At 49.2% G+C, this 20,703-nt stretch overlaps 1 protein-coding gene across 2 annotated transcripts in view; it reads right to left on the bottom strand.

The window, feature by feature from the left end:
- LOC147115297 (eukaryotic translation initiation factor 3 subunit E) overlaps positions 1-20,703 on the bottom strand; it is a 178,107-nt gene that overhangs the window by 80,998 nt on the left and 76,406 nt on the right. For both annotated transcript variants that reach the window (XR_015079108.1, XM_085993719.1), the window contains exon 9: positions 17,316-17,417. Coding sequence is in view for 1 of the 2 variants with exons in the window: in XM_085993719.1 (XP_085849845.1) it covers positions 17,316-17,417 (102 nt within the window). In the remaining variant the exon portion in view is untranslated. The remainder of the gene's footprint in view (positions 1-17,315; positions 17,418-20,703) is intronic.

The raw sequence follows: 20,703 nt of genomic DNA, 5'->3' as shown, positions 1-20,703 counted from the left end.
AAGTATGTACATATAAAATTATAGTAATTTTAAAGCATTGATTTTTTTAAATTGCAGATGCATTGGTTATTCAGTGTATTCAAGTGCTGCTCAGATTATTATATCAGATATGCTCCTTAGCCAGCCTTTGACCATGAACAGACAGAACTAATGTAAGACATGTCTAACTCACGGGGCCTGTTTTTGTTTGGCCATATCCCAGCGTTGCTGCAGCCAGCTGGTAGTGGGACCTGGATCTTGGTTTACAGACAGTCGGTACCTCTCTGAACAGCTGGCCCTGTACTTACCCGCCTCCGATTCCTGTTGCTGCTGGTGGCATTGCAGTCGCTGCTGGCCGGCAGTCTTTTTCCCCTCCCTCCTCCTCGTTCTCCGCTCCGCACCGGCTCACACTTCATCACCGATTGGGTGTTTTGCGCGGACCCCCTGAAAAGTCTCTACGGGTCCCCAGGGGTCCGTGAAGCCCAGTTTGAGAACCACTGTGCTGGACCCTTACCCCCTAGTTGCAAAAACTCTCTCCCTCTTTAAAAGTTGGTGTCACGCTGGATATCTTTATGCCTTTCATCCATCAGAGGAAATAGTTTCTCTAGCATATCGAACACCTTTACAACTTATATATCTTAATTAAATCACTCAACGCTCCAAAATCAAAGAAATGCAATCCAAGATGATGCAACCTGTCCTCGTGAGACTTGATGGACAGGATTCCCTCTCCGATAGTCCAAGTATGTATTTTATTGCGGCTGGGATTAGTTAAAGCCCCTTGAACGTTTCAGGCAGGTTTATTTAGAGGGATACTTCCCCCTTTCACACTAGACCACCCAGTCGAGACGGTGTAGCCACTGTAGCACAGAACATTTCTTTCCCGGGAAGTGCGGGACTCCCGCTCAAATTATCAGGGAAGCCGACTCTTGTTGCTGGCGGTGGCATTGCAGCCTCTGTTGGCCTGCAGTCTTTTCCCCTCCCTCCTCCTCCTCCTCTTCATGCAGCGCACAGCCGCTGCCGCCATGGTAACCATTCACCGCCCTGTTCAGCAGCGCCCGGCCGCTCCGCACTGGCCCGCTCTCCATCACCGACTGGGGTGCTTTTCGTGGACCCCCTGGAAAGTCTCTACGGATCCCCGGGGGTCCCTGGACCCCAGTGTGAGAACCTCTGCATGAAGACAACTAATTGAGCAGACTTCCCTGTGCCTTCAGCTGGGACCAAACAATGCGCTAACCCGCTGGCCTGAACGGGGCCTCAAGGTGCAAGGACAGCGCCAGAGTCCAAATTGGAAAGGATAAAACTTGGGAGAATTAAAAACTACAACTCAAGGGTGCAACACAACGCAATCCAGTCACTTTATCCGTACAAATTAACAGTACAATCACAGCGACGACTGGCGCAGTGCAAAAGGCCCCAGTGATTTTCTGTACCAGATCAGTACAATCCAATTTCAGTTCAGCACCACCCTCAGGCAGCTTTGCCGGGATCAAGAACTCGGCACATTTGGAATTGAGACTTCTTGTGGCGTGTTTTTCCCCATTCTTCCCCTCAAAATTAAATTGCATCTCGGACGTTCAAATAATGCTGCCTAATGGAATGAACTGAATGGTATGGTCTGGATCTGTGGGCTCAAGTCAAAACAATTCCTAGTTAGCTGTGGAGAGGTTCTGGTAGGAACAGCGAGGTACCACTGCATCTAGCAGTGGCTCCAAGACCTGGCTGAAGCAGTTTCTTCGCATCTGAACAACTGGGTACAATCATAACGCGCCGATATTAAACCCAACGTCAGAGGGGCCAATCGTGGGAAGACAGAGTCTGCTTAATTACTTTGTCAGTGATCACACATGAAACAGCCTTTTATAGCCCAAATTTTCAAGGTGCAACAAAATCGAAATCAATGCTCGTCAGCATTGTAACACAGATGTGCGATCAACCCACCCAGGCCCCGCTCCACTCACCGGTTTTTACTCTTTTCCTCCCCATCAACCCATAAAAAATATAAGTAAAAATGTAATAGGGGCGAGGTTATGATCTGAAATTGTTGAACTCGATATCAAGTCCGGAAGGCTGCAGCACTTTGCAGCCTTCCGGACTCAATATCGAGTTCAACAATTTCAGATCATAACCTCGGCCCCTATTACATTTTTACTTATATTTTTTATCCACCCCTTTGTTTTGGTTTTTCCCTCCCCCCCCACCCCCCTTCCTTTTTCTTCTATCTCCCACATGGCAGCTGTCTCTCATCCAGAACATTTCACACCTAATCTAGAGCCGTCTTTTGTCTCCACTAGTCCTATCACCATCTCGTCTCATTTTGAATACCTCTTAATGTCTCTTCACTTCTCTTTTGTTCTCTCCCAGCCCTGCCTTTCGATCTATTTCATTTCCTTTCCAGTTTTGAAAAAGGGTTAGACCTGAAACGTCGACTCTAATTTCTCTCCACGGATGTTGCCTGGCCTGCTGAGATTTTCCCAGCATTTTCTGTTGTTATTTCATATACTTTGACTCCCTGCTGAAAGAGGAACCCACCCAGTACATTTTAAAAATCCTTCCACTAAGTTGGCAGTACACTGATGACTCACAAGCCTGTAAAAATTTATCCTCAGAATTTGACTCATGCCTTCCATTTATAATGACATCTAATGATTTGGCAAAAGGAAAACAAAATGCTGCATCCAAACAATGAATTTCCGTTATTATTTTTAAAACCTCAGGTTCGTATATTCTCCCCTCCAATGAGAATAAATTTGGCATTCTAGCCTGTCTTGATAACTCAAGGATCAGTCACCTGGAATCACCTGTGTTGCCCTTAAAACTGCCACACGAGCCATAACCAGAGAACACCCCAGATATGGTTTGTGAAAAATTAATATTGCTTCCTACATTGCAACAGCGACTACACTTCAAAAGTACTTCATTGGTTGTAAAGCAGTTTGGGACATCATGAAAGGCGCTATATAAATGCAAGTCTTTCTTTTCTGAGGTGACAGCAAAATGTGAAAGTCGTGTATGCTGTTTATTTCTTACTGGTGTAATTTGTGGAGGCAATGCACTAAATGTTATGCTTTGTGGCTGGGGTCACGAGCGACCCTGACTACAGAGGATATTACTGGCTGGAACTGCAGCCCCAGCATGAGCTCTGCTCATTGGCTCCTCTTCAAAGTATTTTAAATATTTGAATGGAGCACATGGAATCGCTTTTGTTTCACTTACTTTCAGCTTTTCAATTTTGGTAAACCAAATGCTCTCGACAATGCACAAACCGATCCCATAAAAGCAGCGTCTCTTGAGGCTGCATTTACTGGCGTTACGATTTTTTAAAACTTTATCCGTCAAAATGTTATTCGTCATCGCCACACTTCCAGCATTGGTAACTACACGTGAGATACAGGAACATGATGTCATTTGTAAAACACAGAATTCCAATGACATTCATTAACCCAGATGTTCATCAACCAAATAGCCCAAGTGGATGTTTTTTTATTCGTTCCTGGGATGTGGGTGTCGCTGGCAAGGCCAGCATTTATTGTCCATCCCGAATTGCCCTTGAGAAGGTGTTGGTGAGCCGCCTTCTTGAACCACTGCAGTTCGTGTGGTGAAGGTACTTCCACAGTGCTGTTAGGGAGGGAGTGCCAGGATTTTGACCCAGCGATCAAGCGGGCTGCTTTGTCCTGGATGGTGTCGAGCTTCTTGAGAGTTGTTGGAGCTGCACTGTCCTGGGGTTGTGATGATTGACCTCCAATAACCACAACCATCTTCCTTTGTGCTAGGTATGGCTCCAGCCAGTGGCAAATCCCCCTGATTCCCATTGACTTCAATTTTACTAGGGCTCCTTGATGCTACACTCAGTCAAATGCTGCCTTATAGCAAGAGCAGTCACTCACCTCTGGAATTCAGCTCTTTTGTCCATGTTTGGACCAAGGCTGTAATGAGGTCTAGAGCAGAGTGGTCCTGGCGGAACCCAAACTGAGCATCGGTGAGCAGGTTATTGGTGAGTAAGTGCTGCTTGATAGCACTGTCAATGACACCTTCTATCACTTTGCTGATGATTGAGAGTAGACTGATGGGGCGCTAATTGACCGGATTAAATTTGTCCAGTTTTTTTGTGGACAGAACATACCTGGGGAGTTTTCCACATTGTCGGGGAGGTGCCAGTGTTGTAGCTGTACTGGAAGAGCTTGGCTAGAATGGCAGCTAGTACTGAAGCACAAGTCTGCAGCACGACAGCCGGGATGTTGTCGGGGTCCATAGCCTTTGCTGTATCCAGTGCGCTCAGCCATTTCTTGATATCACGTGGAGTGAAACAAATTGGCTAGCTTATGTAATGGTGGGGACCTCAGGAGGAAGCCAAGATGGAATTCAGCTCTTTTGGCACTTCCGGCTGAAGATGGTTGCAAACCCTTCAGCCTTGCCTTTTGCACTCACGTGCTGGGCAGTGCCATCATGGAGCCTCCTCCTCCCATTAGTTGTTGAATTGTCCACCACCATTCACGACTGGATGTGACAGGACTGCAGAGCTTTGATCTGATCCATTGATTGTGGGATCGTTTAGCTCTGTCTATAGCATGCTGCTTCCATTGTTTAACGTGCATGTAGTCCTGTGTTGTAGCTTCCCCAGGTTAGGAAATCCTGGTGTTGCTCCTGGCATGCTCTTCTACACTCCTTATTGAACCAGGGTTGGTCCCCTGGCTTGATGGTAATGGTAGAGTCAGTGCTGGGCCATGAGGTTACAGATTGTGGTGGAATACAATTCTGCTGCTGCTGCTGATGGCCCACAGCACCTCATGGATGCCCAGTTTTGAGCTGCTAGATCTGTTCTAAATCTATCCCATTTAGCACAGTGGTAGTGCCACACAACACGATAGAGGGTGACCTCAGTGTGAAGACGAGTATTTGTCTCCACAAGGACTGTGCAGTGGTCATTGCTACCAATACAGATAAGAACATAAGAAATAGGAGCAGGAGTAGGCCAATCGGCCCCTCGAGCCTGCTCCGCCATTCAATAAGATCATGGCTGATCTGATCCTAACCGCCAATCTACTATCACAGAACCATCTCCTGAATCTAACAGAATTAGACACACGAAATAGGAGCAGGATCAGGCTACACGGCCCCTGGGCCCGCTCCGCTACCCACAGGGCCATGACCGATCCGAGCCTAGACTCATGTCCAAATTCCTGCCCGCTCCCCGTAACCCTTAATTCCCTTTACTTCTAGGAAACTGTCTATTTCTGTTTTAAATTTATGTAATGATGTAGCTTCAACAGCTTTTTGGGGCAGCATATTCCATGGGCCTACCACCCTCTGAGTGAAGTAGGTCCTCCTCATCTCAGTTTTGAAAGAGCAGCCCCTTATTCTAAGACTATGCCCCCTAGTTCTAGTTTCACCCATCATCGGGAACATCCCCGCATCTGCGACGGGTAGATTGATAAGGACGAGATCAAGTAGGTTTTTCCCCTCGTGTTGGTTCTCTCAGCACCTGCCACAGGCCCAGTCTGGCAGCTCTATCCTTCAGGACTCGGCCAGCTCGGTCAGTAGTGGTGCTACTGAGCCACTTTTAGTGATGAACATGGGAGGTCCCCCACCCAGAGTGCATTCTCTGCCCTTGCTTCTGTGCTTCTTCCAAGTGGTGTTCAACATGGAGGAGTACTGATTCATACTGAGGGAGGGTGGTGGGTGATAATCAGCAGGAGGTTTCCTTGCCCATGCTTGACCTGAAGCCATGAGACTTCATGGGGTCCGGAGTCAATGTTGTGGACTCCCAGGGCCACTCCCTCCCAACTGTATACCACTGCGCTGCCACCCCTGGTGGGCCTGTCCTGAGGATGGTGATGAAGCAGTCTGGAATATTGGCTGAAAGGTATGATTCTGTGAGTATGACTATGACAGGCTGTTGCTTGACCAGTCTGTGGGACAGCTCTCCCAATTTTGACACAAGTTCCCAGATGTTGGTGAGAAGGGTGTGCTGTTGTCGTGTCCGAAGCCGGTGCCGGGTGGTCCGTCCGGTTTTATTCCTATTATTATTGTTTTCCGCAGCGGTTCCTGAGAGTGGCCATTTCAGAGGGCAGTTAAGAGCCAGCCACATTGCTGTGGTTGTGGAGTTGTGGGTCTGGAGGTCAGGTAAGGACGGCAGATTTCCCCCCCTAAAGGACGTTAGTGAACCAGATGGGTTTTTACGACAATCCAATAGGTTCCCACCACCCCCACACACACCCCACCCCCAATCCACCACACACCCCACACACCCCCCCCCACACACACCCCCCCCACACACACCCCCCCCACCCACACACACCCCCACACACACACCCCCACCACCCCCACACCCCCCACACACACACCCCCCCACACACACACCCCCACACCCCACCCCCCCACACACACACCCCCACACCCCACCCCCCCACACACACACACCCCCCACCCCCCCACACACACACCCCCCACCCCCCCACACACACAGCCCCCACCCCCCCACACACACAGCCCCCACACACACACGCCCCACCCCCCACACACACGCCCCACCCCCCACACACACGCCCCACCCCCCACACACACGCCCCACCCCCCACACACGCCCCACCCCTCACACACACGCCCCACCCCCCACACACACGCCCCACCCCCCACACACACGCCCCACCCCCCACACACACGCCCCACCCCCCACACACACACGCACCACCCCCCACACACACACGCACCACCCCCCACACACACGCCCCACCCCCCACACACACGCCCCACCCCCCACACACACGCCCCACCCCCCACACACACGCCCCACCCCCCACACACGCCCCACCCCCCACACACACGCCCCACCCCCCACACACACGCCCCACCCCCCACACACACGCCCCACCCCCCACACACACGCCCCACCCCCCACACACACGCCCCACCCCCCACACACACGCCCCACCCCCCACACACACGCCCCACCCCCCACACACACGCCCCACCCCCCACACACACGCCCCACCCCCCACACACACGCCCCACCCCCCACACACACGCCCCACCCCCCACACACACACCCCACCCCCCACACACACACCCCACCCCCCACACACACACCCCACCCCCCACACACAATTCACAATTCAAATCGCTTTATTGGCATGATAAGTTACATCTTATGTTGCCAAAGCATCAAAATACATTTATGGTTGAGCACATAAACGCAGTTCTATTCATACAGTGTATAAACAGGTATATCCCTGAGTGTATAAATATGCATTCGCATTGTTTATATATATTCATTTCTTAGTTTACTGGTTGTCCCTCTGTTCATGGCAAGCTGTAACATAGTGTGCCGCCAGTGTTACACAGCTTCTCTCCTCTCCCAGTAGGAATGGGAGTTTTTGGTTGTCATTCAGATTTCTGAATTCAGGGCATATTTGTGAGAATTTTTGGTAGAAATTCTCCCTGATGTCCTGATATTTTCCACAGGCTGTGAGGAAGTGCATCTCTGTCTCCACTACTCCCTGATTGCAGTGAGAGCATATCCTGTCTTCTCTTGACAGCCTGGTCTGCCTGTGTCTGCCTTTTTCGATCGCTAGGCTATGTTCGCTAAGTCTGTACCTTGTCAAGGTTCTTCTCAGTTTGTTATCCTTTACCATGGTCAGGTAATCAGCTATGTTGTATTGTCTGTTTAGGGCCAAGTAGCAATTGAGTTTGCTTTGGGTTTTTGTTGTTTCTGCCCAATATGTCAGATATTTTTCCTTTTGCTTAGCGACGATTGTGTTGGGTCGAATTCTTTGTGTTACCCTGTCACTGTCCTGGGACTGGTTATTGTTAGTATTGTTATTAGTTACTTTATTGAGTCCCAGGACTAGTTGACTGAGGGTATTCTTCTTTATGGTCAGCTCTTGGCATTTCAGGGCGTCGTAGTGATAGCATTGGGGGTTGCTCATTTGTAGGTGGTTCCAAAATTTGGTGGCTCTTTTTTGGATAGTGATTATTAATGGATATTGGCCTAGTTCCGCCCTGCATGCATTGTTTACTGTTTTCCTTTGAGTCCGGAGGATACTTTTACAGAATTCTGCATGTAGGATCTCAATTGGGTGTTTGTCCCATTTTGCGAATTCTTGTTGAGTTAGCGGTCCCCATACTTCACTGCCATAGAGTGCAATTGGTTCAATTACTGATTTGAAAATTTTGAGCCAAATGCTAATTGGGATTTCTATTTGGATTGATTTTTTGATGGCATAGAAAGCCCTTCTTGCTTTCTCTTTCAGTTCATTCACAGCCAGTTTGAAGTTTCCCGTAGAACTGATTTTTAAGCCCAAGTATGTGTAGTTAGTGGTTTGTTCAATTTTGGTTGTTCCTACTGTGAAATTTATTTTGGGTCCCTGATGTTTGGATCTTTGCTGGAACACAAGGACTTTGGTTTTTTGGGGATTTATTGTCAGGGCCCAAGTCTGGCAGTACGACTCCAGCAGGTCCAGGTTCTGCTGTAGACCCTCTTTAGTTGGTGACAGCAGAACCAGGTCGTCTGCATAGAGGAGGAATTTAACCTTGGATTCATATAGGGTGAGGCCGGGTGCTGTAGATTGTTCAAGTAGTTTTGCCAATCCATTTATGTAAATATTAAAAGAGTGTCGGTGAGATTGGCGAGCCCTGCGTCACCCCCCGCCCCTGTGGGAAGTATTTTGTTTGTTTGTCTCCAATTTTAACTGCACATTTGTTGTTTGTATACATTGATTTAATTACATCATATGTTTTCCCTCCTACCCCGCTTTCGATAAGTTTCAGGAATAAACCGTCATGCCAGATGGAGTCAAAAGCTTTCTGGAAATCTACAAAGCATGCGTAGATTTTGCTTTTGTTATGGTGAACGTGTTTGTCAATTAGGGTCTGTAGGGTGAAGATATGATCGGATGTTCTATAGTTTGGCAGGAATCCAATTTGGCTTTTACTCAAGACATTGTGCTCCTCAAGGAAGTTTATAAGTCTTTTGTTTATGATGCTACAGAATACCTTCCCCAGGTTACTGTTTACGCAGATGCCTCGATAGTTGTTTGGGTCGATTTTGTCCCCACTTTTGTATATGGGCGTTATGAGTCCTTTGTTCCAGATATCAGGGAAATAACCGACACTCAGAACCAAGTTGAAGAGTTTTAGGATAGCCAGTTTCATTTTGTCGTCTGTGTGTTTAATCATCTCGTTTAGTATGCCGTCTGTCCCGCAGGCTTTTCCTGGTCGCAGGTCCTTGAGTTTTTCAAGAAGTTCTTCTTCTGTTATTATGGCGTCTAGCGGGTTTTGGTTATCTTTTATGGCCATTTCTAGCTTTTCCAGTTTTTTGCATATTTGGTGTTGCTCTGGTCTTAGTGTGTTTTTCTGGTATAATTTTTCAAAGTGGTTTACCCATGTGTCCCCATTTTGAATGGCCAAATCGTCGTGTTGTTTTTTGTGTAGTGTTTTCAAGTTTTCCCAGAAACAATTGGAATCAATGGATTCCTCCATGGAGCTGAGTGTATTCTTAATATATTGCTCTTTTTTGGTTCTGAGTGTGTTTCTGTATTGTGTTAGTGTCTGACAATAAGTAAGGCGTAATTCCTCGTTTTCTGGATGTCTGTGTTTTTGGTTTGATATTTTTCTAAGTTTTTTCCTCATGTTATGGCAATCTCAGTCAAACCATTTTTCATAGTTTTTTGTTTTGGGTTTGTTCTTGCGAGCTTTCAAGTTTGCATTTGTTGCCAAATTATCAAAAATATTGTTTAGTTTAATAACTGCCCGGTTTACGCCTTCTTTATTGTGAGTGTATATGTTATCCAGAAAGGTGTCTAAGAGAGCTTGAGTTGATGCATTGCTAATTGTTTTCTGGTATTTTTCCGTGTCGTTTTTGGCCCATCTGTACGATTTTTTGGTGTTGTACAGTTTACTGGGTTGTGTTTCTATGTTGTTTGTTTCTGTCTTTTTGAGGAACATAGTAATTTGACTGTGATCTGACAGTGTTGTTTGTGGTTTGACTGTGAATGCTCTGAAAGAGGATGGGTCTAAGTCTGTAATCATATAGTCTACTGTGCTGCAGCCAAGAGGTGAGCAATAGGTCGATCTTCCTAGGAGGTCTCCTATGAACCTACCATTGACAATGTACAGACCCAGGTTTCGACAGAGCTGTAGTAGCTGTTTTCCATTGGTATTTGACTGCTTGTCGCAGTTATGCCTGTATGGAAGGGAAGGGATGTCAAAGTGGTTATTCCCGAAAACGTAATTGTTTCCCTGATTATTGGTGAAGTCTGGTTCTTCGCCCGTTCTTGAATTGAGGTCCCCACAGATCAACACGTTCCCCTGGGCCTGGTATTGGATAATTTCCCCCTCCATGTTGGAGAAGGTGTCCTCTTTAAAGTACGGGGAATCGATTGGGGGGATATAAAGTGCGCAAATGTAAACATCTTGGGTGTTTGAGATAGTCTCCCTCTCAAGTTTGAGCCGCATATGGTTTTCGCCCTTTTTTATAAATTTGATGTAATTCTTAAGTTCTGTTTTAAACCAGATCAGTATGCCTCCAGAGTCTCTGCCTTGGGTTACACTTGGTAATTTATTGGAGGGGACCACCAGCTCAGTGTACCCTTGGGGACAGCCAGTGTGTCCTTTTCCTTTATACCAAGTTTCCTGTAAAATGATAATATCTAGGTCTTTAGTTTCATCTATGAACTCTGGGGTCCTACTCTTCACGTCTTGCACTGAAGAGCGTAGACCTTGGATATTCCAGGTTGAAATATATAATGATTTCATGTTAAGTTTGATCTTTTACTATGATAGGTTAAAGAGTGGTACGTGTTTGTCGTGTCTAAGTGTGGGGGAAAAAAAAGATCACTTCAGTTGTCCATAAAAGTTAATACAATTTGGTTACAGTTCTTTCTATTAATTAGTCCTTGATCCATAAGGCGGAAGTAGATGCTGCTGCACATCTGCTTATTGTCTCTTAATGGATTGTTTCTGTCTGAGGTATTGCGTACGTCCTGTGCATCTCTCCCTCTGTCTGGCTGGGAGCGGTCCTATTCCCCTGTGGGACAGGAGCGGTGCAGGTCTGATATTGTTGTTTTGCATGGGGATCCTCTCTGGTCTCAGTTGGTGTGTTGGTGGTCTTTGTAGTGTTCCTGATATGTACCCCGCTGATCTCTGGTGGTCGGGGGGGGGGGGGGGTCCTCTTGGAGTCTGGGTATGGACCCGGTTAAAAGCGACGTCCTTCAGGGCTTTAGCAAAGATCGATATTCTTTGCCTTTGGATGTGGACGTGGTCGTAAAGACATTCCTCATCGAGGGTGGGGTGTTGGGCCAGGTGTACGTTGTGGTTTGATTCGCAGTCTCTTGCTATGCTGGCATTTATCTCATGAATTGTGTTGTTGTTGAAGTCTGTTCTCGGCAATATTGTGGAAACAGTGATTCTAGTGTTTGGAAATGTACTGCTTGCCTTCCTAATCATTGCTCTGAGCGATGTTGCTACCTCTTTCTGTTGGGCCTTTCGGTCATTTGTGCCCGTGTGTATTATTATGTGTTGGGGGGAGCCTAATCTGGCTTTGGTCAGCCATCCCATGGCTCTGTTTGTTGTTGGGCACCAGATCTTTTCTACTTTACTTCTAGGGAAAAGCTTTTTCTCCCATAGAAATTTCCCATTTGAGTCTATGAGTATTACGACGTCAGCCTTGTTTGTGTTTACTGTCTGGTGGCTTTCGCTTGGACTCATAGTGTGTGTGCTGGGCTGGGGTGTCTGCGTATCTCTTGTGAGTGGCTCGCTTGTGGTTTCACGGTGGTGGGGGAAGATTGCGAATCAGTATGCTGGTCGGTTTGTGTGGCACCCCTTGTATTGTGTGTCTGTTGCTTTTGTTCCGTGTGGGAGTGCAGCCGTTCCGTCCGGCTCTGTCTTGTCTTATCTCTAGCCTCTGGTTGCTGGTCTAATGGTGTTATCTCTCCTCTATGGCTCTCTTTTTCCTGCAGCTCTTTCACCTGATTCCTAAGTAGATTCACCTGGTTCTCAAGTAGATTCAGCTCTCTCGTGTCTCTCCCTCTCCTGATTTTGTTCGTCATTCATTTTGAGGAACTCCTCTCTAAGTTTAACCATCTGTATCTCTAATTGATTAAATTTATCTTTTGGTTGTATCTGTCTGTGTGATCCCGGGGTATGTGTCTGGTCGGCCCTGGAAGGCTCACTCACTTCCTGGCTAGGCTGGTCGGCCCTGGAAGGCTCAACTCACTTCCTGGCTATGCTGCTCTTCTCTTGGTGAGCTGGGAATGTTAGGGGGACTATGTGTGGCTTCCTCCCTGGTAGTTATGCTGGGGTTTGTCAGTTGTATCGTGTGGCTGTGGTTCCCCGGGGTTAGTGTCTGGTTTGAACTGTGTGGCTCGTTCACCTCCTGACCAGGCAGATTTACTCCTGGTAAGTTGTCAATGTTGGGGGGAGTGCGGGTCAATGTTGGGGGGAGTGCGGGTCAATGTTGGGGGGCGTGCGGGTCAATGTTGGGGGGAGTGCGGGCCACTCTGGGGCTGTTCCTTTCCCCCTTAGTTAATCTTTTCAGTGTCCTGAAGGTCGTTGCAAATCTGTCAAGGTTGCCTTGCACTAATATTGTTCCGGTATTGTACGCGTTGACTGTCGTGGTTGAACTGTCTTCTGGTGTGTTAATTTTCATTATGGACCCATTTGCGGTATTTTCTAGCTTAACATTGGTATAGTGTGATTTTATTGCTGTGATCCACACACACACACCCCACCCCCCACACACACACCCCCCACCCCCCACACACACACACCCCACCCCCCACACACACACACCCCACCCCCCACACACACACACCCCACCCACACACACCCCACCCCCCACACACACACACCCCACCCCCCACACACACACACCCCACCCCCCCCACACACACACCCCACCCCCCCCACACACACACCCCACCCCCCCCCACACACACACCCCACCCCCCACACACACACCCCACCCCCCACACACACCCCACCCCCCACACACACCCCACCCCCCACACACACACCCCCCACCCCCCACACACACACACACCCCACCCCCCACACACACACCCCCCACCCCCCACACACACACACACCCCACCCCCCACACACACACCCCCCACCCCCCACACACACACACACCCCACCCCCCACACACACACACCCCACCCCCCCCACACACACACCCCACCCCCCCCACACACACACACCCCACCCCCCACACACACACACCCCACCCCCCACACACACACACACCCCCCACACACACACACCCCCACCCCCCACACACACACACACCCCACCCCCCACACACACACCCCCCACCCCCCACACACACACACACCCCACCCCCCAACACACACACCCCACCCCCCACACACACACACCCCACCCCCCACACACACACACCCCCACCCCCCACACACACACCCCACCCCCCACACACACACACCCCCACCCCCCACACACACACCCCACCCCCCACACACACACACCCCACCCCCACACACACACACCCCACCCCCCACACACACACCCCCCACCCCCCACACACACCCCCCCCCACCCCCCACACACACCCCCCCCCACCCCCCACACACACACACCCCACCCCCCCCACACACACACCCCACCCCCCCACACACCCCCCACCCCCCACACACACCCCACCCCCCACACACACACACCCCACCCCCCACACACACACACCCCACCCCCCCACACACACACCCCACCCCCCCCACACACCCCACCCCCCCCCACACACCCCACCCCCCCCACACACCCACCCCCCCCACACACACCCCCCACCCCCCACCCCCACACACCCCACCCCCCCACCCCCACACACACACACACACCACCCCCCCGCACACGCGCGCGCACCCCCCGCACACACACACCCCACCCCCCACCCCCCCCCACACACACACACACACACCCCACCCCCCCGCACCGCGCGCGCGCACCCCACCCGCACGCGCGCGCACCCCCACCACACACCACACACACCCCCACCACACCACACACACACCCCCACCACACCACACCCACCCCCACCCCCACCACACCCACCCCCACCCCCCACACCACACACACCCCCACCCCCACCACACCACACACACACCCCACCCCCCACACACACCCCCCCCCCACACACACACCCCACCCCCCCCCCACACACACACCCCACCCCCCCCCCACACACACACCCCACCCCCCCCCACACACACACCCCACCCCCCCCACACACACCCCACCCCCCCCCACACACACCCCACCCCCCCCACACACACCCCACACCCCCCCCCACACACCCCCCCACCACACCACACACACCCCCACCACACCACACACACCCCCACCACACCACACACCCCCACCACACCACACACCCCCACCACACCACACACACACCCCCACCACACCACACACCCCACCACACCACACACCCCCCACCACACCACACACCCCCACCACACCACACACCCCCACCACACCACACACACACCCCCACCACACCACACACACACCCCCACCACACCACACACACACCCCCACCACACCACACACACACCCCCACCACACCACACACACCCCCACCACACCACACACACCCCCACCACACCACACACACCCCCACCACACCACACACACACCACCACACCACACACACACCCCCACCACACCACACACACACCCCCACCACACCACACACACACCCCCACCACACCACACACACCCCCACCACACCACACACACACCCCCACCACACCACACACACACCCCCACCACACCACACACCCCCCCACCACACCACACACACCCCCACCACACCACACACACCCCCACCACACCACACACCCCCACCACACCACACACACACCCCCACCACACCACACACCCCACCACACCACACACCCCCCACCACACCACACACCCCCACCACACCACACACCCCCACCACACCACACACACACCCCCACCACACCACACACACACCCCCACCACACCACACACACACCCCCACCACACCACACACACACCCCCACCACACCACACACACACGCCCACCACACCACACACACACCCCCACCACACCACACACACCCCCACCACACCACACACACCCCCACCACACCACACACACACCACCACACCACACACACACCCCCACCACACCACACACACACCCCCACCACACCACACACACCCCCACCACACCACACACACACCCCCACCACACCACACACACACCCCCACCACACCACACACACACCCCCACCACACCACACACACACCCCCACCACACCACACACACCCCCACCACACCACACACACACCCCCACCACACCACACACACACACCCACCCCCCCCCACACAATTCAATTCAATTCAAATCGCTTTATTGGCATGATAAGTTACATCTTATGTTGCCAAAGCATCAAAACACACACACACACCCAGCACAAGACATATTCAGCTCTCTTCCTATGGTTTCATTGACATCTGAAACCACCATCACTCACCCATAATTTTCCAATAAATTATCTTGACAAAGTCAGAGTCTTAGTTTAAGCATGTGAATCAGATTAACCCAAATTGGTCCAATAATAAAAAGCATTTTCATAAATACAAATTAAATGAAATTGCCACATGAAGTACTAATCACGGACACTGACTTTATGTAAACGCTACAATATTTACTGACGAGCATCTTGTTTTTCCAGGCTCAAAGGAACATTTTACACACCATGTTTTGTGCTTAATTGCAATTACTGCATGATTTTTCCAAAACTGTAGCCTGCAGCAAACACTATAACGTTGCCAAAAAAGCAGAGAGTTTATTGCAAACACTCCATTGGCAGGAGTCTCGAGACATAACATACGAGTAATTTCATCCCACCTGTGGTAATCTATCCTTCAGTCAGTTTTCAACATTATCAGGCTGCAATACATTTGGATCACATTTTCAAATCTAACAAAGAAAAAGAACTTGCATTTCTATAGCGCCTTTCATGACCTCAGGACGTCCCAAAGCACTTTACTCACAATGAAGTACTTTTGAAGTGTAGTCACTGTTGTAATGTGGGAAACGAGGCAGCCAATATGTGCACAGCAAGCTCCCACAAAACAGCAATAAGATAATGACCAGATAATCTGTATTCGTGACGTCACATGAGGGATAAATATTGGCCAGGACTCCAGGGAGAACTCTGCTGCTCTTCTTTGGAATAGCGCCATGGGATCTTTTACATCCAACTGAGAGAGCAGACAGGGCCTCGGCTTAACAGCTCATCTGAAAGATGGCACCTCAGACAGTACTGCACTGGCAGTGTCAACTTGGGAGGCAAATCCCACCGCAGTAGTTAGTGATCCCGGTAAACCCAAGTTCAGTGTTCGCATTTACATTGACATGAACATTTCAGCCGCAGGCTGCGCTGATGCGGTCTAGCTTTCTATTGTGGAACACTCATACACCAAATCGTGGGGGGAAACTTTTGTTTTGAGGAAGTGATGATAATGTGTAAATCAACTAAGAACACATGATAACCTTATTTAACCATAAAATTGAAGGAATTTAGTTCTATATCATGAACCCAGATAGCTCAGTCACTTCAGTCTACTTTATGTTGAGCAAATTTTAGAAGTCCTTCCCGAGCCTTGCTGGATGAAGTGCAGAGAGGTTGTCAGGAACTCATTCTGGACATGGGATTGGGCACTGCCCATTCTGCCCTGCTTGAATTGCATCCTCTGCCAGTCAAGCACAGCCACTGGCACCGTGGCCAACAGGAGAAATCTAACCCAAGTCATTTGGTAGAGGTGAGGAAAGGAAAGCTAGAAGTGGGTTAATGCATTCCCTAAACGTCAACACCCCCAAAAAATAAACAGCCACACTAATTCAGTGATACACCTTTCCTATAGGAATTGAAAAAGAACATTTTTAAATGGGATGCATTATTGCTCACCCTGAAATTTTCATGTTAGTGTTCATAATTGTCCCAAACCCTCGACCTCTACCGCCTAGAAGGACAAGGGCAGCAGACGCATGGGAACACCACCACCTCCAAGTTCACCTCCAAGTTCCCCTCCAAGTCACACACCATCCTGACTTGGAAATATATCGCTGTTCCTTCATCGTCACTGGGTCAAAATCCTGGAACTCCCTCCCTAACAGCACGGTGGGAGTACCTTTACCACACGGACTGCAGCGGTTCAAGGCGGCGGCTCACAACCACCTTCTCAAGGGCAATTAGGGATGGGTAATAAATGCTGATTTTGCCAGCGACGCCCACATCCCATGAACGAATAAAAAAAGTATGACAGACTAATAGTGAAACAAACTCACCGATTCACACTCTCGCAGCTTCTTCTGAGCACCATCGAAATCAAAATTCACGTACAGGCATTCCACAAATTCAGTGATAGGGTCCTTGTAAGTGTAAGATTCCTGCAACAATAATCAAAAAATGAATTAAATTGAGAAGGCGCTTGAAAAATAAGTGATTAACCAAGAAATTATGCAGATTTGCCAGTCCCTACCCTATCGGTTTCTCAGCAGACTTTTGGCTAATGCCTCAAACTTAAAGGATAGTGTAGCGAGATTACATTAGGCATGACACACCGTGCATGGTACAAGCTTAAGAGTACAATCAAATCCTTTTCAGACCCATTAAGGACAAGAAAAATCAATTGATCCAATTCACATGAAAACCATTCCGAGATTATTTCGCTGTCTGTTCATACAGTAAAAGCTCACACAAGTTAATTGTTGGCTATTAAAATATTAATGACCCACACTTCAAATTCTGAACAGCTTACGAGGTTCAGCACAGTTACTTCTAATTACAGAAACCAAATTGTTTTTTGCCTAACTGATCAGCCTATGAGCAGGAACCCCAAAGCATGTAATTTGTTTTGTATACAAGATCATTCTAGATTACACTTTTGTGTGTGACAAATGACTTCAAATCAAGCAAATCTAATAAAAATGTTGGCAGAGGAAGGGTGAATTCTGGTTCTTCAAAGCTAACCATTTCTAAGCTCCTGGCACCTCTACAAGTTTGTCCAGTAAGTAGCTGAGGCGTGCGCAAAGACTCCGTGTTCAATCGCCAGACTGTGCCAAGTTAGCTTCTTCAGCAGTGGGGGTTACTACAAGTGGAATCTCGTCTGGGAAGAAGGGGGAAATTGCTATGGCTCCCACTCCTGCTGGAAGTGCAGGAGTCTGGATGTCAGGATCGAGGCTTGGCTGTGAGACCACCACCACGTGTGGGTGAAAACAATCACCCTCTGGGCTCACCCCGCCATTCGGGTGGGCACCAGAGGGTGTCTGCTGCCCTCCAGGGCGTCCGTGTCATCAGAAGGAAGGAAAAACTGTCAACAGGGGAAAATAAGCCAACCGTTTGCGACTATGTAGAGAAAAGAACATATCCGGCACATGCAGGATGGGCCGAAGGGCCTCGTTCTGTGCTGTATGATTCTGTGTGTTGCAATTTCAGGAGGAACATTTGAACTTTTTATCTGTAGTTCTAATACAGAAATGTTAATTATGAAACAAGAGCAACAACTGGATCACTGGAGACGCCCTAAAAAGAGCAACTCGTGTCGTTAGAAAATGGACTGTGCGGTTGCCCAATGACTCCTACTCTCCAACAGCATCAAGTTCTCTTCAGTTAGAAACATTCAGCTCCCTGCTTACGAATCACATCCGAAAAAACACAGGTACAAACAAGTTGCGATGCTCCCAAGAAAAGCAGGTAGGAGTACCAGCAATACCAGTGCTCTACAAATGCCCAGTGATTCAATATTATAGCTGTTTGGTAGGACAGAGAAAACCCACGTCCTACTCCTGGACTAAGTACGCTACAAACCCATGCAGATCAGTAGATTTCAGGAGTTGACCTACTCTATGCCGCAGTGCACCTCAATAGTATCAGAGAGATGGAGTCAGGTTATCCGTCCTCTACAAGATGACAAATGAAGCATCACTGAGGTGCGACTTCGACCAGAACTCCAGTTACACCAGGATACAGGAGCTACTGCAGCTGCACTTCCCATCAGTTCGGATCTCTGTACTACGTAACTGCATCAAGTTTTCACACCGTGTTTTTCTTGCGGAGGAATTTTCTCCTGCAGTGTTGTCACCTGGGATTCTACCTTATGCCCAAAGTTCAAATGCAGAATTAACCATCACAAGTTGAACTAAGGTCACTGGAGCTTACATTAGATCACTGGCAATCTGACTGCATCCACTGCTATTCAAGTGAAGTCTTTTTACGTATTCTGTTTAAATGTTAGTCTAGCCCCCTGATGAAACAAATCCTACTTGTCTAAAGTAGGTCCAATGAAATTCGCAGTGAGCAGATTGGGACTCATTGCTGATGTGCAGAGATGGGACATAGCTGCATGAGATATTTAATAAGCAGCTGGACACCTGCAAGAAAGTATCAATGTTTTAGAACCAGCAGTTAATACACCCACTTCTAAAAGATAGGGGTATCTTACCATACATTTTCTTCGACAGCACCTCTCCAACCTGCGACCTCTACCACCTAGGTGACGGGCAGCAGGCACATAGGAACACCATCACCTCCAAGTTACACACCATCCTGATTTAGAAATATATCGCCGTTCCTAAATCCTGGAACTCCCTCCCTAACAGCACTGTGGGAGTACCTTCACCACACGGACTGCAGCGGTTCAAGGCGACGGCTCACCACCACCTTCGCAAGGGTAATTAGGGATGGGTAATAAATGTTGGCCTTGCCAGCGACGCCCACATCCCATGAACAAATATTTAAAAAAATATGCATTTGGGCAGAGCAGGGGGGGGGGGGGGGGGGGGGGGGGGGGGGGGGGGGGGGAGATTAGCTTTGCTTCAAACCTTGCAGCGTAACTCCTCAAAAAGAATATTGCGTCAGAATGCAATTTCTAGTTTATCTGCAACTTCTGTTCCGCCCTGGGCAGAGCCTTCCAGCCCATCCCCAACGGCACATTCCTCCACCTCCGCAACAGACCATCTCTTCACCCCTCCACATTGGCACCTTGATCACCTCAACAAATTACTTCTCAAACACACTCCACCCATCACAAGCTGAAAAGAATGTAGGCCAGTTCTCTCTGCACCATAAATCACTTCGCTTCTTCCCACACCCACCCATCACGTGCATTCTGGTGTCCCAAAAAACAGTATAAAAGATCCTCATCCTCATCTTGAAATGCCTTTACAGACTCACCTTGGGCTATTTATGTCTTGATGGAGGTAAAAAAAAAAAGTTTAAATTGGTGTTTGTTAATCTGGCTAGTTTCCTCAGATTATAACACATCCACGCTACTGTATACTTGTACATGTTGTTTTCTAATAGTTTTTGCTTCTTTACAGTGCACTTATAAGAAAGTACAGTGCTCATAACAATTGTCTGACTTATTGTATTGTAAAATGTGAACTATGATCTCATTCTCTGCAATGAGTATTGATGGAAATCTTATCCTTTGACGCCTATTAAGCATTTAAGTATGTTACCTTGGTCTGTCTGACACTATTGCTGCCACTTATGGACTGGCACATAACTATTTGAGCTGTCCAATTTTTTTTTGTAAGTTTGCATTATCAGCTAAAGTTCAGTCAGCTGCTGACCATCCTAGTTCATGAAGTATGGCTCCTTGGACGGTGCTCCGTAATCCAGCACGAGTTGGAGCTTTTGGCAAGCAGGAAGGAAAAGGGGAGAAAATGGGGC

The sequence above is a fragment of the Somniosus microcephalus genome, chromosome 7 (genome assembly GCF_052327205.1).
Source record: "Somniosus microcephalus isolate GS21.2 chromosome 7, FLI_Smic_1.0, whole genome shotgun sequence".
Lineage (NCBI taxonomy): Eukaryota > Metazoa > Chordata > Chondrichthyes > Squaliformes > Somniosidae > Somniosus > Somniosus microcephalus.
This window is presented reverse-complemented; position numbering and strand designations above follow the sequence as displayed.